Source organism: Lynx rufus, unplaced genomic scaffold (genome assembly GCF_022079265.1).
Source record: "Lynx rufus isolate CCGP_SWC_20201006 ecotype Redwood Valley unplaced genomic scaffold, mLynRuf1.p SCAF_23, whole genome shotgun sequence".
Taxonomy (NCBI): domain Eukaryota; kingdom Metazoa; phylum Chordata; class Mammalia; order Carnivora; family Felidae; genus Lynx; species Lynx rufus.
The window spans coordinates 3,250,236-3,273,673 of NW_025814838.1; the positions used below are offsets into that span (position 1 = coordinate 3,250,236).

At 56.5% G+C, this 23,438-nt stretch overlaps 1 protein-coding gene across 8 annotated transcripts in view; it reads right to left on the reverse strand.

The window, feature by feature from the left end:
- Window positions 1–289: 289 nt before the first annotated feature.
- IL4R (interleukin 4 receptor) overlaps window positions 290–23,438 on the reverse strand; it is a 41,753-nt gene continuing 18,604 nt past the window's right edge. Inside the window, exons 2-13 of one of the 8 annotated variants that reach the window (XM_047087610.1) lie at window positions 22,622–22,933; window positions 19,964–20,051; window positions 18,813–18,951; window positions 17,396–17,547; window positions 16,102–16,253; window positions 10,962–11,118; window positions 10,731–10,833; window positions 9,826–9,959; window positions 7,417–7,513; window positions 5,424–5,502; window positions 3,981–4,030; window positions 290–2,639 (exon numbers count right to left, since the gene is read on the reverse strand). In XM_047087610.1, coding sequence (XP_046943566.1) covers window positions 1,085–2,639; window positions 3,981–4,030; window positions 5,424–5,502; window positions 7,417–7,513; window positions 9,826–9,959; window positions 10,731–10,833; window positions 10,962–11,118; window positions 16,102–16,253; window positions 17,396–17,547; window positions 18,813–18,951; window positions 19,964–20,033 — 2,688 coding nt within the window. In that variant the 5' untranslated portion in view covers window positions 20,034–20,051; window positions 22,622–22,933 and the 3' untranslated portion in view covers window positions 290–1,084. The other 7 variants (XM_047087609.1, XM_047087612.1, XM_047087611.1 and 4 more) reach the window with 7 other exon arrangements.

Genomic DNA, 23,438 nt, shown 5'->3' on the forward strand with positions numbered 1-23,438 from the left:
GCTCACCACCACCTTGGCCCCGGATGTTTGTTTAATACACGGAGGGGGCAGGGAACGGAGATAAAGAGGCTTTATTTACACAAAACACCACGCCCTGCCCTCCGATTCCACGCTTCTCAGTGAAGACAAATACCAGGCGATAAAATAATCTTCGGGATGCAAACAAACATTACACAACCAGAGGGGCAGGTCGCCGTGCCGGCTGAGGGTGTGGTGTGGGCCGGCGGAGCGCCTAGCTCGGCCAATCCCTCCCTCCCTCCCTCCCTCCCTCCCTCCCTCCCTCCCTCCCTCGGCTGCTGCGGCTGCCAGCAAAGCGCCCGCGGGGGCACAGACTGGCCCCGAGGTAGCTGGCTGTGTTCATTCTGGGGCTCCTGTGCTTAACAGGAGCCCCCGGTCTCAGTGGTTGTGTGGGAACCAGACAGCAGCCAGTCGTGGCTTGGTGATCCCAGTCTTTCGGGTCCTTTTGTGTCTGTTACCGCACTTGACTTCGCGCCCCGCCACGGCCCAGGTCCTGCCCCCAGGGTCGACCTAAGGAGGGTCTGTTGAACGAATGGGCACCTCCGGGCAAACGACCACCCTTCCAGGACCACGACGTCCCATCCATTTCCCAAGGTCTCCCAAGTCATTCCCCGGTGGGCTCGGCCTCCAATCCGGTGAGACAGTGGCAGCCGATCCCAGAACCCGGCAAGACAGGAGTAACAGAGTGACGAGCGGACAAAGCGCACCCAGGGTGAGCGCGGCAGGGAGGGCGCGTGGACCCACGAAGTGGCCAGTGGCTCGTGCACAAGCCGAGGCACCCAAGGAGCTCCCGATCCCCGCAGGGGCCTCTCCCCCGTGCCCTCCACTCCCTTGGGTTGTGGCGAGCCCAGGCCAAGGCTGGGAGCTGGGGGAGGGGCGGGGTGGAGCCCAGTCTCTGTACCCCCAGGTCAGACCACCTCCCAGCTTCATAGCAGGGGTCTCCAAGTCTTTTGCAAATTCTCCAGCCTAGCCGCCTTCCGGGGGAGGCACTTCCCAGGCCGGGCTAAGGCCCAGCCCTCACTCGAAGACGGCAGTGACAAGACGGCAGTGACAAGCGGGCACGCGCCTAGGAAGCCATCGTGCACGTGGGCTCTGGGGAGAGCATGGCCACCTTTTTGGGGGTCTGGCTTGAGCTGTGAGCATGGCTCGGGGCAGACTGGAAGCACAGGGAGGACGGGCCCTCCTCTGAGACAGCCAAGGGTGCCGGGGAGGCTGGAGAGAGGCTGGCCTCCAGGGGCACCCCACCTGGCAGGGGGTCCGGGGCCCTCAGAGGGCTCACCAGCGGCGAGGACCTGTCTCCACAGCAGCAGCCGCAGCAGGGGCTGGCCACGGGGTGGGCCTCGCCACCCTCCTCCTGGCCGTGACACTGCTTCAGGTGGCCACACAGGTGGCAGGTGAGGGCTGAGTAGACAATGCCGCTGGCCAGGTCGTCCCGGAGGGGGTCTGCGGCCTGCTCCGGGGCCGGCGGGGTCTTGTGGCTGTCCTGCGCCTTCCCCGCTGGCTCTGGGGAGCTGCCCGGGAGGGGGGAGTCCTGCGGGCAATGAGGTGGCTCCGCGTCCAGTCCGAAGGTGAACAGGGGGACGGGGACTGGGGCGGGGGCCCCAGGGCAGCCAGGAGTGAGGCTCTGGAAGGGCTTGTAACCCCCGTCCCCACTGCCGGCCTCACCCCCGGACGTCTCTGGGCAGACGGCACCGCCAGTGAGCAGACTCGAGAAGGCCTTGTACCCGGCCTCCTCCGAAGGGCCGAAGCCCCCCACCCCGCTGTCCTGGGTGCTGCCCTGCCTCACGGCGCACACAAACTCTCGGTAGCCGCTGCCGGGGGCCGGGGCCGGGGCCCCCCTGTGCTGCAGGACTCGCTGACGCAGAATCTGCTCCCAGGTCTCTGGCTCGGGCTGGAGCGCGGAAGGCGGCTCCGAAGGCTGGGGGGCAGCGGGGAGGCCGGGGTCCGCCTCCCCCAGGCGTCCCGCCAGCTCGGGGCCCGAGCCACACTCGCCGGGACCTGAGGACTGGCCCTGGAAGGTCCCGAAGCTGCGGTAGGCGGGGTTGTCTGTGACGACCGGGGGCGTCTCTGGCAAAGTCGGGCTGGCTGGGCTCTGGGGCAGAGTGGCCAGAGGATCGGACCGGGGGTCGAAAGGCTGCTCCTTGCCCTGGGGCGATGCCTCCTGGGGCCCCGGACCCGGAAACTCAGCCCAGGGCATCTGAGCACCTGCACTTCCCGAAGGAGGAGGAAACCACGATTCCAGCGAGCCCTGTGGGCCAAAGCCCCCTTTCTCAACCCCGAGAAGGTCCAGGAAGAGGCTTTCTGTCAGCCGGGCCGCGATGCCCTCCCGGCCCTCCTGGAAGCTGTCCTCGCGGTTCACAGGCGATGGGCAGAAGCTCCCTTTATCTTCCTCCTCCTCCTCCTCCTCGCTCTCCACCGGGGCCTCCAGGAGCTCCACACATCTCACCACGCTGATGCTCTCGGGCCAGAGGATCGTCTTGCTGACCTCCACGGGGCACCATGCTGATTTTCCAGAACCCTGCGAAGGCCCATTTCTGGCAATCTTGGAGGGATCCTCTTTCCTTTCTATGCCGTGCTCCAGTAAACAGGGCAGGAGCTTCCTAAGACAAGTCTTCCAGTGTCTGCGACAGCAAAGAAAAGTTTGGTTGGGATTCGCTTTCTCTGCTGGAAAAACTCCTATTCGTCCTTCAAAGCCCAGTTTAAAATCAGCCTGGACTGACGTCTATCTAATGCAGACAGGCCTCCTGACTTTAATTTTTTTTTTTTTAACATTTATTTATTTTTGAGACAGAGAGAGACAGAGCATGAACAGGGGAGGGTCAGAGAGAGAGGGAGACACAGAATCCGAAACAGGCTCCAGGCTCTGAGCCGTCAGCACAGGGCCCGTCACGGGGCTCGAACCCACAGACCGTGAGATCATGACCCGAGCCGAAGTCGGACGCTTAACCGACTGAGCCACCCAGGCGCCCCTGGCCTCCTGACTTTATAGTCAATAATCTGTCAGTCTGACTTCCCTACTAGCCCAGGAACTCCTTGAAGGCAGGGCCCGTGTCTCACTTTGAGATTTCTGGAGGCCACACATACACACAACCCGGCACCCGACGCAAACTCAGTCTACTGAATAAGGAAAAGTCTCCGTCAGGGACGATGACATTTAAAAGTACTTATCAGGTTGACAATAAACTTCATATATTGAAAAAAAAAAATACTTATCAGGGGCACCTGGGTGGCTCAGTCGGTTAAGCGTCCGACTCTTGATATCAGCTTGGGTCATGATCTCACGGTTTGTGCGTTCGAGCCCCACATCGAGCCCCGCGTAGGCATGAGGCCTGCGTGGGATTCTCTCTCTGCCCCTCCCCCACTTGTGTGTGCGCACACGCTCTCTCTCTCAAAAATAAAAATAAAAATAAAATAAACTGAAAAAAATACTGATCAATTTAAAATATTTATCAATACCACAGCACAAGTAATGACCGGGGCTGTGGGGTCCTAGGCTGGGGCAGTGTCCTGGGACCCCCGTGCTGTGCCAGGTACCAACTCTTTAGTTACTGGACTGTGGGTCATCCAGGGACGAGCTAGGGGAGGCAGGGGTGATGGTCAGACACTCAGGGGTTCCAGAGTTGGCGATTCGCCAACCTAGCATGCGATGCTGTTGACATTGTAACAACCGGCACAGCCGTCCAGCTTGTAACCTCTACCAGCCTGGCTCAGGCCAGACTGCGCACTTCCGAGGGGGTTCGGCCTGGGCCTGACCCCTGGGGAAATTCAGGGGGCTTAGCCAACATGCCCACCTACCCAGACCTCCTCTCCTCCTGCCACCCTCCAAGCCCAGTGTCCCAGGGCAAGTCCTGAATGCTCAGGAGGAAAAACAGGCAGGTGCGGGGGTGGGGGTGTGGTCCTACCGCCCCACTTCCAACATCCTCCAAATCCACACAGGCTGTGACCTGAGTTCATATACATACGGGCACTTGGCTGGTTCCTGGCCTCGGGACCGCTTCCCCCACAGCGACACCTAAAATACAGAGACAGCCAATGAAATGGAGTGGAGAGGCCTTGCGGCCCAGCCTGGCATACGGCACAGCTCAGGGAGTGTTTGCTGCAAAAGGAGTGTTCGACGTGACATCACAAGGCCGGGGGTCCAATCGAGGTCACTTCAGTTCTCTGAGCCTCAGCGTCCCGCGGGATCGACGAGACTGCCCAGATATCAAGTCGCCGGAGTCGCCGGGGCGGATGGTAAAAATGGCCACACTGCTCTGAAGCTCCTCCCACCCTCTGAATCTGGCCTGGGCGTGTGACTTGCTTTGACCAACAGGATGCCGCGGAGTGACATCGGGTCGGCCAGCTCGAGGACGTCGCCACTGCTCCAGCGGACAGTCAGCCAACTTCCAGACCTGTGACTGAGGCCACTGGGAAGGGGCCCATCCCAGAGCCTTCCACCCCCACCACTGCATGGAGCCCAAACTACCCACCTGCAGAAGCAAGTGCTAATTTAGAGTGTTTCAGCTCTCTAAATTTGGGGCTGATTTGTCACACAGCAAAGCTCACTGATACATGAACAGCACTTATTACGTGCAGGACCCTGCAATATACACTTTATACGTGTCGCCTCCATGAATTCCAGTATCAGGTAAGCACTACAATAACCCACGTGAAGAAACTGGCTCAGAGAGGTTAAGCAACATGCCCGAGTCCACACCGCAGGTAAATGGCGAAGCCAGGGTTCCAAGCCAGACCACTGGACTCCAGAGCCTGCCGGCGGGTCCCTGGAGAACGGAGGACACTTGGATGTTCTGTTCTAGACAGGGCTTGTGTCCTCCCTTCCCTCCCTCCTACAGAGCCCTGAGATCACCCAGGAAACCCCACGTGGCCATGGCATTGGAGAAGCTCATCCACCCTTAGTTCAGGGGTATCCATCTGGCTGGTCTCAGAGCATCCCCACTCCCTTACTGGTGAATGCTTTAGGAAAGGGCATGTGGTACAATTCAGACCGATGAGAATCGAGGAGAGATTTGCTCGTGCTTTGGGGGCAGTTTTCTGCTCGTAAGAGGAAGACACAGGAAGCCTGTCCCCAACCCCCTCACCCTTTGGCTTCTTGCCCTGGTACAGAGACCTTTCCAGGAGATGACACGGAGGTGACCTCAAGGGTCACCTCCTCCCGGGGGAGATAAGACGCCAAGCAACCAACCCAGAGGAACCCGGCCCGTCGGGAAGAGTAGCCGTGGAAGCTAGGGGGCAGGGAGCAAAGGCCTCTGGGCTCCTAGTGACCACATGAAGCTGCTGCTGAAATCCAGAAACCTTCCTGGCTTGTCATGTGCAGTTCCAAAAGCCAACAGCCTCCCAGGCATTTTGAATCCTGCTTCCTGATGCGTGCGGTCTACAAAGCGCTAACCGACCCACTCTCCTACCTGTGGGTCCTGGATGACTATCGCCACTAGGTGGCTGTGGGCGGGGTTGGGAATCTGGTCCCACCATTCTTTCTTAATCCTGAAAAAGAGAAGGGAGAGTTATTGAGGGGCGCCTGCGTGGCTCAGTCGGTTAAGCGGCCGAATCTTGAAGTCGGCCCAGGTCACGATCTCACAGTTTGTGGGTTCGAGCCCCGCGTCAGACTCTGAGCTGACTGCCCAGGGCCTGCTTGGGATTCTCCGTCTCCCTCTCTCTCTCTCTGCCTCTCCCGTTTGTGCTCTCTCAAAATGAAAAAAAAATAAACATAGAGTTATTGGGTGCATGAACAGGTTGATGTTCTTTCCGCGAAGGGGTCAGGGACCACGTTGAGAGGGTTCGTGGATGCCTTGCCCTAACCTCATTCTACAGATGAAGACACCAAGGCCCAGAAGTGAAGTGACAGCTGGACTGTGGGCAGAACAGCCAGGTTCTGTTAGCCAGGATGGAGCTCCTGATGTGGCCACCTCTGCCCTCCGCGGGAATAAGCCCCGGGGAGTTAGGAGACACCCAGGCAGCAGAGAGAGAATTCTGGGTCTCCCCATCAGCAATTCTGCCCTCCCCGGGGCAGCCGAGACCAAGATGCCGGGGTGAGGCCTGGAATGGCCAGAGCAGTTGAGGGAACCCAGAGAGAACCGGAGTCCTTCTCTCCGCCTGGTCTGTCCGGAGCCACACGGCGTCAGTGCTGGGAGGGAAGGTTCTCAGATCACCTCTGACTGGCTTCTTCCCGCTTCACTCAGTCTGGCAACACATATTTATCGAGCATTTGCTATGCACCATTCACTGGTCCAGGCGTCGGGAACGCAACAGCGAACAAGACAGACAAAAATCTCCGCCCTGGCGGAACTGACCTTCTAGAAGACAGCGACCTCAGCCATGGCAACTTCAGTGTCATGAATAAAAACACAGAAGAAAGGGAATAGAGAGGAATGGAGGGTGTGCTCGCGGAAGGCCTCTTGGAGGAGGGGACTTCTGAGTGGCCACGGACGGGGGGGCAGGAGCCACGGTGACACCGGGGGAAAGGGCCTCCCTGGCAGGGAGGGACCGCCGATAGGGAAACTGAGGCTCACAAAAAGGGGAAAAGACCAGCCCAGGGGCACGCAGAGCCATCCGGAATAAGACACGAAGGGAACCTGTATTTGCTGCATGCCTACTGTGTGGCCGGCAAAATGCAGGACCCTGCTCGCTCAGTGCCCAGTCGTCGCTAAGCCTCACGCAGTGAGCCAAGGCTCGCTGGTCCCATTTCAGAGATGGGAAGATGGCCGCTGCAAGACACCACGAACCCAAGTGCCTGAGCTCACTGGAAACAAGGCTCCTTCTATCCCCCCCGCCTACTGTGGCCTGGGACTCTCTCAGGACTCTCAGCACTCATGAAATAAGCTCCTTCCACCTGCAACAGAGACCCAAGGCTGAGAGGTTCGGCCTCTTATTGGCCACAAAGCTCCCGAGCTCCAAGGCCAGGATCCAAACGCAGGTCTCCGGGACAACTGTCTAGAATTCCTCTGTCTCCTGCCACGTGCTCTGAGTGTCTGGACCTCACCCTGGGGACCCAGGGTGACCCATCTTCCTTCGGCTGGAGGAAAGTCCCTCCCCAGCTCATTCTCCCTCCAGAATATCCCTCAGCTCGAATATCGCCTCCTCAGAGGGGCCCGCCTGGCCTCCCGACCCAGCAGCCCACACATTTCTTCCCTTCGCCCCGGCAGATTCCCTTCAGCGCACGGATCACTACGGAAACGAGCTGTGGTTATTGGTTGACCGATGGCTTCGGTCTCCCCACAAAGAGCACAGACAGGGTCGTCGTCGGCCCTGCTCTCAGCTGTTGCCCCTGGGCCTCGCGCATAGTAGCTGCTCAATAAATACGTATCGTGAGAGCGGACGGACCCGAGGGGGGTTCCCACCCTCCGCACACCCCAGCGGGGCCGGCTCGCGGGCCATCCCGTGGCGAAGCCCCGGACTCACTTGATGACGCTGAGGTAGCAGGACAGGCAGACGGCCAGGATGACAAGGCAGGAGATGCTGACGCCAAGTGGGAGGTGCTGCTCCCAGGGCTCGTAGTCTGCAAGTGGGAGGGAAGCCGTGAGCCTGCGCCGTGCTGGGTGCCGCCCGCTGGTTCCCAGGCCGCTGAGGCCTCGGGAAAGGGTCCACTCAGACCCTGCGTGGGCCGGCCTCCACCCAGCGCTCCCGCCTCACCCACTGCTACTGAGCCCTGGCCACACGGCCTCCTCACTCTCCCCTGCTCCTCCCAAGCTCTGTGGCACCCCAGGATCTTGAACTCGCTGCTGCCCCTCTCCTGAAGCCCAGAGGTGAAGAGCGGGGGGCCTGCGGAGCCCGACTACCTGAGTTCAAAGCCTGACTCTGTCATATCCTTGCTGGTGACCCAGGACAAGGCCCTCAGCCTCTCTGTGTGCCTCAGCTTCCTCATCTGTACACTGGGGTTAACACAGCACTGAGGTCGCAGGGCAGTTGTGGGGATCACACGACACGGTCAGAGCAGCGCCCGCATGTCCCATAAGCCTTTGCCGTTGTTGTCTGTGCACAGCTGGCCCCTTCTCATTCACTTCACCGTCACCTGCTCCAAAAAGTTCCCGCACACCCTCTCCCCTGCTGCCCCTCCCATCTCTCCGTGCCTGCACCCTGATTTTCTCCCCGGACTTAATGTCATATGGGTCAAGGGCTATCTGACTTATTTTCCTGTTTACTTGTTTGTTCTCTGTCTCGCCTCCAGAAGGTCCGTCCCACAAGATCAGGGATTTCTGTCTGTTTCGTTCATGGCTGATGCCCCAGAGTCTAACACAGGGCCAGGCGTGCCGTATGGGCTCAATACATATTTGTGGAAATAACAAATGAGTGTCCAGCCCATCGTACATGCTCCATACATGCCATTTCTCTCCCCTTTCCTTCCCTTCCCCAGGGCAGTGGTATAATCGAGTGAACGGGATGAAACTTTGCCCAGCACTATACCACGTGGGACACTCAGTGGGAGAAGATCCTACCTATGGAGTGGAAGGCAGATGGGTCAGGAGACGTCTGCAGGGCAAGACGAACAACACAAGAGGGCTGAGGTCGGGGGCGGGGGCGGGGCGGGGCAGGTGGGGTACCCACCCGCGGCCACTTTGCCCGGCACTTTGAAGACCGTTCTCCCACTGGGTGTCCACAACAGCCCTGCTCCTTCTCCATGGTACAGACCGGTGCCTGAGGCGGCCCCTTTACCCAACAGCTAGCTCCCCTCCTCCTTGCCAGGGATCAGTGTGCCCACCCTGAGGTTTGGGTCAATCGTAATTATCTTATTCTCCTTTCCAGGCATGAGTTCCCAGCCTCTCTTGCAGCTGGGAGAGGCCCCGCGACAGTCCTGGCCAATGAGATGCAAGGGAAGTCCACTAGGGAAGCTTCTGGAAAGATTTTTGCTTCCTGATGAAAGAGATGTCCGAGGAGCACTTGTTTGTGGCAGCCTTTCATTTCTTTTAGGCTTTGGGGCATGAGGGCGTGTGCAGCAGCAGCTTGGGGCACAGGGTAACAAGTCTAAGGATAAAACGCTACCATGCTAAGGAGGGCTGAGGGAAAGAAAACAAGCCTCTGGGGCCACATCACTAAGCTGAGGTATAAACCAGGGAAGGTCCACTTGTCAGACTTCATTTTATGTGAGATAAATCAATGTTTCCGTTGCAAAAAGCCATGAGTAACAGTGTTGCAAAGACCGCTTGTGGGGGCCGGTGGGGGTAATGCAGCTCCTGTATGAGGGACTACATCTCCCAGAATCCCTTGCAGCTCTGTGTGGCCATGTGACTAGTTCCACCAATAAAACTGGAGAGGAAGTGGTGTGTGTGTGTGTGTGTGTGTGTGTGTGTGTGTGTGTGTGTGTCACTTCTGGGCTCAGGTTTTTAAGAAGCGCTTTCTTACGCCATAAACAAAAATAAATTCAAAATGGATGACCTAAATGTGAGACCTCAATTGAGACAGGAAATCATAACACAGGCAGCAACCTCTTTGACCTCGGCCGTGGCAACTTACTAGACTTGTTGCCAGAGGCCAGGGAAACAAAAACAAAAATCAGCTACTGGGACCTCATCCAGATAAAGAGCTTCTGCACAGTGAAGGAAACAATCAACCAAACTAAAAGGCAGTCTACGGAATGGGAGAAGATATTTGCTCACGACATATCTGATAAAGGGTTCTCCTCCAAAATCTATAAAGAACTTATCAAATTCAACATCCCGAAACCAAATAATCCAGCGAAGAAATGAGAAGACATGAACAGGCGTTTCTCCAAAGAAGACGTCCAGATGACTGACAGACACATGAAAAGCTGCTCACCATCACTCATCATCGGGGAAACACAAATCAAAACCATAATGAGATACCACCTCACACCTGTCAGAATGGGTAACGTTAACGACTCAGGCAACAACGGATGTTGGCGAGGATGCGGAGAAAGAGGATCTCTTTTGCACTGTTGGTTGCAATGCAAGCGGGTGCGGCCGCTCTGGAACACAGTGTGGACATTCCTCAAAAAGTTAAAAAGAGAACTGCCGTAAGACCCAGCAATTGCACTGCTAAGTATTTACCAAAAGGAGACAAAATTGCAGATTTGAAAGGGTAAATGCACCCCAACGTTTATAGCAGCATTATCAACAATAGCCAAAGCACGGAGAGAGCTCAAATGTCCACCGATGGATGAATGGATAAAGAGGCAGTGCGCACACACACACACACACACACACACACACACACAAACACAGGAATATTTCTCAGCCATCAAAAAGAATGAAATCTTGCCATTTACAATAATGTGGATGGAGCTAGAATATATTATGCTAGTGAAATAAGTCAGAGAAAGGCAGATACCATGTGATTTCACTCATATGTGGAACTTAAGAAGTGAAACAGATGAACATAGGGCAAGGGAGAAAAACAAGAGGGACACACACCATACGAGACTCTTAATGACAGAGAACAAACTGAGGGTTGACGGAGGTGGGGGGGGGATGGGCTAGATGAGGGATGGGTATTAAGGAGGGCAACTGTTGGGATGAGCACTGGGTGTTGTACGTAAGTGATGAGTCCCTGAATTCTACTCCTCCGACCGATACCGCGCTGTATGTTAACCAACTAGAATTTAAATAAAAATTTGAAAAGAACAAAAAATAAATTCACTTGTTCAAAAAAAAAAAAAAAAAAAAAGAATCTTCGTCCTAGAGAATGATGGAAACCACAGGAAGAGAACCATCCACAAACCAGCGATGTTTACGCCGGACCGTTACGTGAGCGAGCCATACGTTTCGGCGGTGTTGAGCTGCACGTCTCGTGGGCTTATCTGTGACCGCAGCCTCACCCTGGCCACCCTGAGCAGTACACCAGGTCGGTCGGGAATTCCGTTACCTGCGGTTAGAGGGACTCTAAGGGACCCATAGGGTGGGCGGGCGGTGGGGGGGGGGGGGGGTCTGGTCAATAGAACAAATGGGAGCGGCCCCGGCTCTAACTGCCCATGGCTCCCAGGAGATACTCACGGTTAAGCCACTTGGTGCTGGGGCTCCACTCGCTCCAGGTGCTGTTGTAGCTCTGAGCCCAGGCCCTCACGCGTGCGCTGTAGGAAGCCCCAGACTTCAGGGTGCTGGCTGCCACGCGGAGGGTGGGCCCCACGTAGGTCACATTATAGATTCTGGACTGGTAGAGGAAAGGGACACGTTAACGCGCCAGCTCGGGGCAAAGGAGGTACCGGCTCCCACCCTGGCTGCTGTCCTTGGCTGACCCCCCGCAGTGTCGAAGGGCCACCAGCCTCGGTGTTTGGTTGTTCCTCCAATTCAGGCCTGTGGCTGCCACCTCCACAACCGTGACCTGAGTCAGGCGGGAGGGGTCAGGGAATGCCCTCCCCCGACCCCCGGCCCCGGCGCCCTGACGATCACCATACAGCGTGACTGGGGCCAGCCGATTAAGCTTTGAGTTGTAATTTCCTCCTCTGTAAAACGAGGGTAGGAGTCCCTACTGCCACTTTTTAGCTGTGTGACCCTAGGTGACTCGCATAACCTCTCTGGGCCTTGACATCCTTCTTCCGCAAAATGGTAATAAATAATAAATAACGATTTATCTTTTATTAACAATCGTTATTAACAACGATTTATTTATTTTATTATGATTTATTTATTCCTGGCACGCAGGAAGCATGAGAGTGACCTTTCTACAGCACAGATAAGGTCCCCGGTGTCTCTCTCTCTCTCTCTCTCTCTCTTTCTCTCTCCTTTGTGGGCTCTCTGGAGCCTTCACAGTCAAGCCCAAACTCTGGCCTAGAATCTCAGCCCTGCTCCAACTGCTGGGAAGGGACTTCTAAGACCTGTTATCAAGTGGAAAAGGTAAATGAAAAGTAGTATGTGTTGACTACTGCTTTTTATGTTTAAAAAAAAGGGGGGGGGTGCCTGGGTGGCTCAGTCAGTTAAGCATCCAACTTTTGATTTTGGCTCTGGTCATGCTCTCACGGTTCATGAGTTTGAGCCCCACAAGGGGCTCTGCGCTGAGGGTGTGGAGATTGGGATTTTCTCTCTCTCCCTCTCTCTGTGCACTCTCTCAAAATAAATAAGTAAATAAACTTAAAAAAAAAAAAAAGACAGACTCTGGGATGGCCCTGCGATCCCCCACCCTGTATCACGCCCCTGTGTAATCCCCTCTTCTTGAGTGTGGCCAGGGCTTGCGACCCACAATGGGATTATACTCTGTAAGGCTATATAATTCCAACTTGCTAGGAGACTCTCTCCTTTGCTGGCTTTGAGAAGACAACAGGGAAGGAACTGAGGGCAGCCTCCCACGAAGGGCCAGCGAGAACCCGAGGCCCTCAGTCCAGCAGCCCGTAAGAAACAATGCTGCCAACAACATAGCAGCTGGGGAGTGATCTTCCCCAGTCAAGCCTCAGATGAGACCGCAGCCCCAGCTGAGTCCTTGACTGTGCCCTTGGGAGAGCTGAAGCTGTAAGCCACACCCAGACTCCTGGCCCCCAGAAATGTGGGTCAATAAAATGTGTGCTGTTTAAAGTCGCTACACTGGGGCACCTGGATGCCTCAGCTGGTTAAGTGCCTGACTTTGGCTCAGCTCATGATCTCTTGGTTCGTGAGTTCAAACCCCGCATCGGGCTCTGTGCCTCCAGCTTGGAGCCTGGAGCCTGCTTCGAATTCTGTGTCTCCCTCTCTCTGTCTGCTCCTCCCCTGCTCATGCTCTGTCTCTCTCTCTCTCAAAAATAAATAATAACATTAAAAAAAAATAAAGCAGCTACGTTGGTGGTGATGTTATTACATAACAAGAGAAAACTGACACGGCGGTGAATGAACACACATGTTTCATGCTTGCTTGTACAGGTACACACTCTCTGGAAGGACAAAACAGCCTTCACGACCTCTCCTGGCTCTAACCTGGCCTTCCTTCCCCTCCCGGCAGGAGACGGGAGCAGTCAATCTCTGGGGGTTGGGGTCACAAGAGAAACATATTACCATTCTAAGTGCTTTCAAGGCATCTGGCTTTTTTTACTACACGTAAATATTACTCGTGTTTAAAAACCTTTAAGATACGGAACGAAATCTGTGTTCAGGATTGATCTGACGACAGGGGAGCAGCCTGAATCCTCTGCCCGCGGCTCCTCTCCCTGCCAGGTCCGTCCCTTTGCAGCCCTGCTTCCACTCACGGGTTGCAGCAGAGGTCAAGGAGAGAGTTATGGGAGGAAGCGAGGAAGGACACTCACTCACAGCCCTATTTGCTCTCTAAATATGAGTAAGCAGGAAGCAACAGCTGGACCTAGGTTGCCAAAGGAATCGTATACCCCAGAAAGGAGTGGGGGGGTGGGGTGGGAAATGTTTTACCAAGAAACAGAACAGAAATTGGGAATTCCCAGGAAACACTTGTGGCTTATAGTTGTTGTTGTTGTTGTTGTTGTTTGGGCAAAAAGGGCCAAGTGTTTGGGAGGCCACCCCTGAGAGAAGGATCCAAGGGAGGGGAAACAGCACTGGCTCTGGAGTTCAGATCCTGGCTTCCCAGCCCGGCTCTGCCTTTTCCAGCCGGGGGGCCCTGGGCAAGCCATTCCATCTCTCAGGCCTCAGTTTCCTCATCACTAAAATGGAGAGACCAACACCCTCCCACATGCAGGGCTGTGTTGTGCCTAGCACATTTCAGGCACACAAGCAATGGTAACCGTTCACGATCCTGAACGGACTGGTGGCCTCCTTTTCTGCTGACTCACTGCACTCACTGCCACATCTCTGTAATCCCCAGACACGCCATGAATCTTCATATCCCCCAAGCCTTTGCTCACGTGGTTCCCTCTGCCTGGCCTCCTACTCTTCCCTTCCTTCCCCGTCTAGAAAACTCTTCTACGTCCTCCAATGCCCGGGCCAAAACTCCACCTCCATTATGGACCCCTGTCCAGAGATCATCCAGGACAATAGGTAGCTCCACTCCCCAAATTCCACTTCTAAGGTGTCTTCTAGAACTGATCCCATCTATGTCATCCATGGGGAACACAGTTGCTCATATTCTTTTCACTCTGTATGGTGACAGATGGTAACCAGACTTACCGTGGGTGATCATTTTGCAATGTGTACAAAATGTCAAATCACTACGCTGGGGTGCACCTGAAACTATTACAATATCGTATGTCAATTATACCTCGAAAAACAGAAAAACAAAAAAATCGGTCCCACCCAATCTGAGCTATAGCTGGCGTCTGCAAACAGGGCTGGACGCCCATCTTTGCCGTTGGAGACACGTCCTCAAAGCTCAGGGCAGGTAAGCCTCTGACTCCAGCTCCAGGGTTCATCCTCATTGGCCAGGACCAGTTGTGCCCACCCCGTTCTCTAGCCTGTGATTGGTTAGAGATCAACTCCGGCCAATGAGGAGTGAGGGAACTTCTACAGGCTGGGTCCAGCCCTGGGAAAGGGAGAGATGGGCGAGGGGTGTCCCCGTGGCGTCTGCCCCACCGACAAGGGAAGCTGAGCCAGGAATTCTGAGGCTCCGGGCAGCGCCCAGCACGTCCATGACAACTGAGCCACAGCTCGGGTACACTGATTGATTCTACCTGCTGGTTGGGAGTCCAGGGCCAGGTCCCAAGGCTGGCTGTTACAGCCAGCCCTGTCCCCGCTTCCCCTTCCCTGGAGTTTGCTCCGGGGAGCCACCCCTCCCTCCTTCCCAGCCCTCGTGGCTTGGGTGGAACTGACCACACCTACGCTCCAGAGGTGGGCGTGTGACTCACCTCTGGCCCATCAGAGCACAGTACGAGCACCCTCCTTCCCGCCCGCAGCCTGGGCCGGGGTCAGAGACGTGCAAGTGATCCGAGCCAGGCAACCGAGCGTCGGACCCAGAACTTCTACCGGAACTAATTAAAAGTGGGACTCTCCCACTGTGGCGTTGGCACGGAGCCCCGGAGGCGCTGGGGGGGGGGCATGCTGGCCACCACCTAAAAATGAACCTAACCCAGAATAAAGCCGGGCCGAGGGAGGGACAGATTCGGGAACCTGGATGCAGCCACGATAAGCAAATGAAGAACACTTCTCTACCCTCCGGACTTCACCCCTCTGAAGCCCTGCACAGGCGCAGCACGCGGGGAGGGGATTCACCTGCGAAACGGGATCCGCCTATCTCTTTCGGCATCAGAGCAGCCTTGCCAGTGCGTTCTGAGCCTCCGCTGCCACACCCCGGCCCCTCCATCCCTGCTCCCACCTGCGCCGTGGCCCAGTGCCAGGGGGGAAACCACACCTGAGAAACCGAGAGACGTGAGCCGATACCCGCCCCCTCCCTGGCTTAGGTGGGAAGGACAGAAAGCAGAACAGAAGCTGATGTGAGAGCGCGAGACGAGTGGGGTCTGCTCCCCGGCAGCGGAAGCCAGGCCAGCCTGGGTCCCAGGACACAGGACACGGGGCGTGGCTCCGAAGAGGCCCTCGGCGACGCTGACGTAGCGAGTTCTAGACCAAGGTGTGGGAGGCCAAGGCCGCCGGGGCTTTCCAAGGCCTGCGGCGCCCCGGCGAAAAGGAGAACAGAGCTTACGACACATTCAGAGCCAGGCCAGGGGAGCCTGTGTCACACGCTTGGCGCCCTCAAGAGCTGATGGAGCGGGGACGCTTATCCCCCCCATGTCACAGAGGGGGAAACCGGGGCCCCAGGAGGTTAAGCGACAGGGCTAGGGCCCCGCAGCCGGGGAACGGAAACAGGTATCTATCGGGAGCCCGCTCTGTGGGAGGCCGGGGCCCAGGGTGCTCAGATGTGCCTCCCGTGGGGAAGCCTGAGGGGAAGACATGGGTGGCAGGAAATGATCTCCAGCCCCGCCTGAAACTAAACTCGGAGGCCAAGCCATCCCGTGCGCAGGCCCCTGCCAGTATTGACCCGATGGTTTGCTGCCAATCGGCTCTCCCTTTTAAAAACCGTCAACGCGTCATTTAAGAAGGAAACTCACAATCAGTGCTGTGATCGCAAACCAGGCATCAGCCTCCATCGGCCGCCTCTAGAAGTAAGTGCTATGAGGACCCAGCGACGGCATGAAATGACGGCACACTGGGAACCAGGCACACGGCGGGGGCGGGGTGCACAGAGCCGGGGTGGAAGTCGGGCTCCAGGGGCCCCGGTCTCCACCCGCCTGAGTCCCAAGAGGTGGCAGAGAAACCCCGAGGCGCACACACTCACATCCGTGGGGTCGTCTTCACTCGAGATGTTGACCATGTAGGTGAGCTCGGCGTGCAGGTGGTTCTCAGGGGGGTAAGGGTTGCTCCACCTCAGCAGCCACGTGTGGGAGACGTTGGGGTGAACCGTGAGGTTTCCGGGAGCCCTGGGTTTCACTGTGGAGAAGCAGTGGCTGGTGAGGCGCTTGTCCAGGTGCGGGGAGGAGAAGGGTCCACAGGGCACGGGTCATTTAGACGCTCTCGGTCGAGCACACCTCCGTGGCACATTTACGGAATAGCGTGTGGATATCGTCTCAGCAGAGAATGACCGTCATCATACTGATTACAATGTCGCTAAAACTCCGCTTCACACGAGTGGGGACTAAGCGACTTTCTACAGTGAGTGCAGGAAGCATAAGGCAGAGGAACCCAAAATGTGGCTTTTTCACTTCGGTTCCTGCACACTTGGGGCCACAGCTATGCGCTGTGTTATGACTCAGAGTTTTTGTTGATCTTGACCCGCGTGTTTTAAAACTCAGTCTCCTTTTAAGCGATCCTATCCAGGAGACTACAGGTATATAAAGTCGGCCCACCCGTGCAGAAACGATTTTAATTCATGGGTTCGTTCTTGGGTCTATCTCAGCAACCCCCCGACCGTGGGCGGTAACTGCTGAGCTCTGAGCTCGGCGATACTCTTGCAAGAATATCCCTCTGCAGCTTTGTGGCCGTGTGACCCGGGGCAGGTTACGCGCCTCCTCCGTATTATACCCGATCGAAAAACGGGGATAGCTCTCTTCTGGAAAAGGAGGCCCAGAGAGGTGATGTGACTTGCCCAAGGTCACACAGCAATGAATGATGTCCGAACCTCCCGTCACTGTACCGCGGCAGAATCGTGGTGAATTGCTGTGGGGACTCTGGCTACCAGGATGACGTCAGACTTCTGAGGTCAGACTGTCCGAAGAAGCAGCAGCTGACCAGTCCACACGGCGGGGAAGGAAGGTTCCCAGCTCAGTCTGTGGCCTACAGCGATGCCTTCTACTAAGCACGCCTCATCTCAGCACCCCAGGCTGGGCACTTACATTCAGGCGGCCGAGACGCGTAGACTGAAGGGGACCTGACGTCCTAGGGAGCCCAGCCCCATTTCAAAGACGGGAAGCCGGAGCCCAGAAAGGGGCAAAAATCCCGTCACGTCTGGGGACGCGCAGAAGACTGCTTGCGCCTCCCTCCCCCGCCTGGAGCCTGCCGCCGTCCCCCCCCCCCCCCCGCCCCAGAGCCCAGCCGGGGTTGGGGGTCCGGGAAGCCCACCCCGCGCCCCTCACCGTGACTGCTGGGCTTGAAGGAGCCACTCCACAGCAGCTGCGTCCCCGCCCACAGGTGCAGCTGATACACGTCCGCGTCGACCAAGTCGTCCATCAGCATGCTACACGCACACGCCGCGCCTCCTCCGTTCTCAGGGACACACGTGCGGTTTCTGCAGACACGGGTGTCGCGTTAGGCTGGCTGTGACCCACGGGCATCCCTGGAACGTGCCTCAAGGAACACGCGCTTGGAGGGCCACGCTGTGTGTGTCTCAGCCATTCAAGTCTGCTCTCCTAGCACAAAAGCAGCCACGGGGAATGCAGGAGCGAACGGGCGTGGCTGTGTGCCGAGAAAACTTTATTTACAAAAGCAGCTGGTGGGCCAGATGCGGACCTCGGGCCGTAGTCTGCAGAGCCCTGGTCTAGGCCAGCGTACCACATTTAGAAGCAGAGCCCGTCTGCCTCGGTAGGTAGGGGAAGGCCTCTGGCAACGTACCCTGCACTCTGGGGTGGGCACACCCCAAAACGCCCCCGTGACTGCGTGCCTCGTGTACCCAGCCGCACCCTCAGCGCCGCCTGGAAGAGCACCCCATGTGCCACGGCTGTCCCGGTGGCCCACCCGGAACAACGCACCCCAGGCTCCACGGTCCCCCAAAGAACACCGTGGACTGTACCGCTAATGTGCCCAAACAAGCGGTCTAGCCAGCGGTTCTCAAAGCGGGGTCCGGGGGGGGAGTCACGAGGTCAAACTCTTTTCATAATACCAAGAGGCCGTGTGCCATTCTCCACCGTTTCTTACAAGCGTAAGGTGGAATTTTCCAGACGCTACACAGCGCGCGATCATTGCTCCGACGGCTTAGCGAATGTGGACCACGTGCTGTTGTGATCTAGTATCTCTGTTTTAATTACTAACAGGGTAAATAGCAATATTACGAGCCACCGAGACAACAGCTTTGGTCTAACTTTGAAGCAGACGAACAAACCCCGGGACTCCAAAGTCTAGTCCAACATTCCACCACACCCACATGCCACGCGCCTCAGTGACAGTGCACTTAGAGCACCGTGACATGCCCACTGAGTCCCAGGGCGCCTCTCTTTTTTTTTTATAACGTTTACCCATGTTTGACAGAGAGAGAGACAGAGAGACAGAGTGCGAGAGAGGGAGACGCAGAATCCGAAACGGGCTCCAGGCTCCGAGCCGTCAGCACAGAGCCCGACGCGGGGCTCGAACCCACGGACCGCGAGATCATGACCTGAGCTGACCGACCGAGCCACCCAGGCACCCCAGGGCGCCTCGCTTCGAACACCACGCTCAGTCAGCTGCGGGGAACCCCATTCAGCACCCCGCGCTCCAGGGCACCACCGGGACCAAACGAACGCCTGGGGTGAACGCTCTGGGCGCAGCCTCCCCCGGATCCCGGCTCCACTCGTGGCTTACTCGGACCCCATGAAGTTCAGCTGGTAGGACAGGCGGAGCTCAGCGCTGCAGTTCGTGGGCGCATCCATGTTCCACTGGCAGACGGAGGTGCTGAAGTAGTCGGAGAAGCAGGTGGGCGCACGCAGGACCTTGACGCTCCCTGGGGAGACACAGGAGCGCCGTGTGCGGCCGGAGCCAGACAGCAAGGGGCACGTGCGGCAGCGGGACAAGCAAGAAAGCGGGACAAGCGGGACCGAGGGGCCAACGCCACGCAAGGGAACCACAGTCCCAGGCGTCCGGGGAGCTGGGGGCAGGATGGGGCTCTGCGGCGTCCCGGCTGGCATGGGGGCGATTCCCGATGTCGAAGACTGCCCCCCGCGGCAGGCCTACCTTGCCTCATGGCACCTCCACTGCTTGCCCTTGGCCAGATGAAAGGACGTTTCTGATCTAAGGCATTTCTAGTCTTTTCCATCACCACGGGCATCTGCTCCAGAGCCGTGTGAGCAGGACGAGGGCTGCCGTCCATTTGCCCGCTCCCGGACCCCATCCGTTCTGCACCCCTCTCTGGCTCAGGCGGCTGACCGCCATGGTCTTGGCACTCAGGTGCCCCTGTCCTCTGGCTGCCGGTTGGGTTCAGCCAATGTCAAGGGCAGCATGAAAGGCTGGGGTATTTCTTCCCACTGGCCAGTGGCAGAGCTGGGGTGTGAACCCGGCAGGGCGCGTACTGGGTTTGCCAAACCGTTCGAGAGCCCGACAACAGACAGGCAGGTGCCTTCTCGCTCTGATGCCCAGCACCAGCCTCCACAGCGGATACGTTTACACACGCTCGCCGGATAAAGGACTTAACGTGTCAGGCAGAGTCTTAGATACCTAACAAAGATCTCAAACTCACCTCGTGTCCAAAACTAACCACCGATTCCCCACCCCCCGCAAATACGTGCCCCCGACTCTGTTCTGTGCTGTGTTTTTCTATCACTTCCTAACGCTCTTTACAACTGACTTATAATTGGGACCCTCTGTCATTGGCCGTCCCCTCCCACTACAACGTAAGCTCCTCAAGGCCCGGAATCTGTGTTCCTTTCGCTGATTATCCTGGGACCCTGGCATCTAAACAGCCAAAGAACATTTGCTGAATGAATGAGTGGATGGATGAATGAGAGGTGGTGACTTACCAGAGCCTGCCGCCCACACCAAGATCAGATAGCTCACAGGGAACGTGAGCCCAGAGCAAAGCCGCCCCATTGGGAGATCCTAAGACACCTGCTGAGTGAAAGCGGGCCAGGTTAGTGCCAAGAAGGAGCCCTCCGTGTTCACTAGAGCTCACCCCATATCTATCTATCTATCTCTCTACCTATTATCACCATGCAACGGTTGTGTTTCAGATGCACAAAGCCCACAGTGCTTGTCCCCAAGAGACACTTCTTGAAAAAAATCCCATGACCTGCTAAGCTGAAGCAGCCCCTTGGACTCACGGGAGACCATACTGCACATTTGTGTGTAAAGGCTCTGATAAGTCCTGCAGCAGAGAAACTTATTTTTCTTCATTTAACCCAACACTTGCCAAATTTCTTTCCCTACTCAACCTTCATCTGTATGTGTGTGTATGCTAAACCCCCAGTTAAACCCCCAAGAGATTTACAATTCCTTGAAATGTACTTTGGGGACGTTAATCTGTTTAGCCTTACGGGGCTGGTTCAGTAAACGGTAGACCCATGCAATGCAGTATTAGGTGGCCACCAAAAAGGATGCTGTTGAATGTGTTAGACTTGCACCGATGGCCCCAATTCTTCCCAGTCCTCCTGGATCTATGTAACCTTGCAGTGCCCACCGCCTCCTTCCCCTCCCCCCTCCCCCACCCCACTGCCCCGGGCAGGGCATTCTCCCCTGGCCTTCGAGTTTGGGCTCAACCACGTGACTAGCTCTGGCCAGGAGAATATGAGCAAAAGGGATGCACTGAAGAAGCCTGCTTTTGCACGACCACTGTCTTAAGAACGCACGTGCCAGCCCGCTGGAGGATGCGGACACGTAGCATTCTGCATTGGGGAACGGGCAGCCACCCCCAGTCACGCGAGCGAGATCAGCAGATCGGCAGAACTGTGTAACCGACCCCAGGCTGACCACAGGGGCGCAGGTGACAACCTCCAGCGAGGCTGGCCGCGCCCAGGTAAGCCGGCTCTCCCGGACCTGAGCTAAGTAAGCCCCTCCTGCTACGTGCTCCTGGGGTTTTGTGCTCTATTGCCCACCACCTGGACTTCTAACCCCATAGATGACCTCTGTGTTTTGTGTTTCAGATAAATGGGATCGGTACACTGCCCCCGTTGTGTTAGATGCATCCCATATAATACATGACTGGGGAATAGAAGTCAGCAAGCACAGACACCCAAAAAGAAAGCACAGTTCAAATCCCTCCAAATCACAAGGCCACGTACACATTCGTATCAACTCTTCCAGATTTGTATCTATACAGACAGGGAGATAAGTACGAATTTTGTTTCCCCAACTAGCAGCACCCTCTTCCTACTGAAACTTAAATTTTAAGCTTAATATATCATTAAATATCATTCCATACCACTATAGATTCAAAGCATCGAACTAGTGGGATCTCACTGTGTGTCACTGGATTTTAGCCTTTATTGATTACTCTTACTGCTTTGTTGTTCTTTGTTTTGTTTTTTTTTGTTGTTTTTTTTTTAATTTTTTTTAATGTTTGTTTATTTTTGAGACAGAGAGAGACAGAGTGCAAGTGGGGGAGGGGCAGAGAGAGAGGGAGACACAGAATCCGAAGCAGGCTCCAGGCTCTGAGCTGTCAGCACAGAGCCCGACGCGGGGCTCGAACCCACGAACTGTGAGATCACGACCGGAGCCGAAGTCAGATGCTTAACCAACTGAGCCACCCAGGCGCCCCTGTTTTGTTTTTTTAAGGTATGCTATTGATCTTTTTTCCTATTACGAAAGCCACACGGGATCACCGTAGACAATTCGGAAAAGAGAGACATGCAAACGTACAACAAGAATGCCTGTAGGGGGCGCCTGGGTGGCTCCGTCAGTGAAGCCCCTGGCTGGCTCTTCACTTCCTCTGGGGTCCAGGTCTCCAGGTCTGTGGGACTGAGCCCCAGGTCGGGCTCTGTGCCGACAGCGCGGAACCCGCTTGGGATTCTCCGTCTCCTCTCTCTGCCCCTCCCCTGCTCACAGGTGCACGCTCTCTCTCTCTCAAAACTAAAAAAAGTTAATGGGGCGCCTGGGTGGCGCAGTCGGTTAAGCGTCCGACTTCGGCTCAGGTCACGATCTCGCGGTCCGTGAGTTCGAGCCCCGCGTCGGGCTCTGTGCGGACAGCTCAGAGCCTGGAGCTGCTTCAGATTCTGTGTCTCCCTCTCTCTCTGCCCCTCCCCCGTCCATGCTCTGTCTCTCTGTCTCAAAAATAAATAAAACGTTAAAAAAAAATTTTTTTTTTAAACTAAAAAAACTTAAAACAAAAAAGAACGGCTGTAATTCCGTCACCTGGAAAAACGCCCCTGGAGACATCTGGCATCCATCTCTAGTCCTTTCCACGCGCACCTAGTTTGACAGATCAGGCCGGTACGTCTTCTGTTTTGGAGCTTGTGTTTACATCCTGCCCCCCTCCCTCCTCTCCCCGCAATGGCTGTGCAGCGTATTCCTGAAGTTTTAACACCTGCTCTGTCCCTTACTCGTTATGAACCTTGAGCAAACCGCTTAACCCCTCCGTGCCTCAGTTTCCCGCCCTGTGAAGTGGCGCTAGGAACGGCCCCCACCTGACCAGGGTGCTGTGGGCACTGAATGGGCTAACACACGCAGGGTCCTCAAACAGTGACCTGAACACAGCCACGGCCCAAGGAGTCGCTTTCGTGAAGGGAAATGCTCCGGAGCGGGATCTCGCCAGGTCAAGGGGCGTGCGCTTCCCCCGACGACACTCGCGGCACGTGGCGCCCTCTAAAACGCGAGGTATGGAGGAGGCAGGTTTCCCGGCGGCGATGCTCACAGCATCCGCTCTCCCTGTCCCCGTGTGGGTCTCGACCTCGGCGTCGCATTCAGCCAAGCGGCGGCCAGGCTTCCTCCTGGGGCTTGGGAGCTATGTGCGGTTCAAGGCAGTCCCGCGGTCATCATCGCAGCGTGGGCCTCCTTACCTGCAACGTGCAGATGAGACGGAGCCTAACCTCGCAGCTGTACTGCAGAAAGGAAGTGACACGCGGACCTGAAGCCCTCTGCACGGTGTCTGTGCAGCATGGGGGGCGGGGAGGGGGGCTTTGTGTCCCTGCCGGAAGCTCCCCAGGGACTCTGTTCCCCTTGCAGGGCCTCCCCAGCGGGGCCCCGCCCCCCTCTCCACCTGGCCCCAGCACCTGTGCGCGGTGCTCCCGCCACCGGCCACATCCTCGCTCCTTGCTGCTCGTGAAACACACGAAACCCATTCCCGAGTGCACACCTTCCCTCTCGCTGTCCTTTTCATTCACCTTCCCCCTCAGTCTGTCTCTGTTTTATTCATTTTATGTATTCGTTTGTTCACAATAAATCACTCCTTAAGGCTCCAGTGTATATTTCGGAGAACGAGGTCATTCATTCTCCTGCAGCCACAATGCAACCGCCAAAATCAGGACATTAACACTGACGCGTGACTGTCGGCGGGTCCGCAGA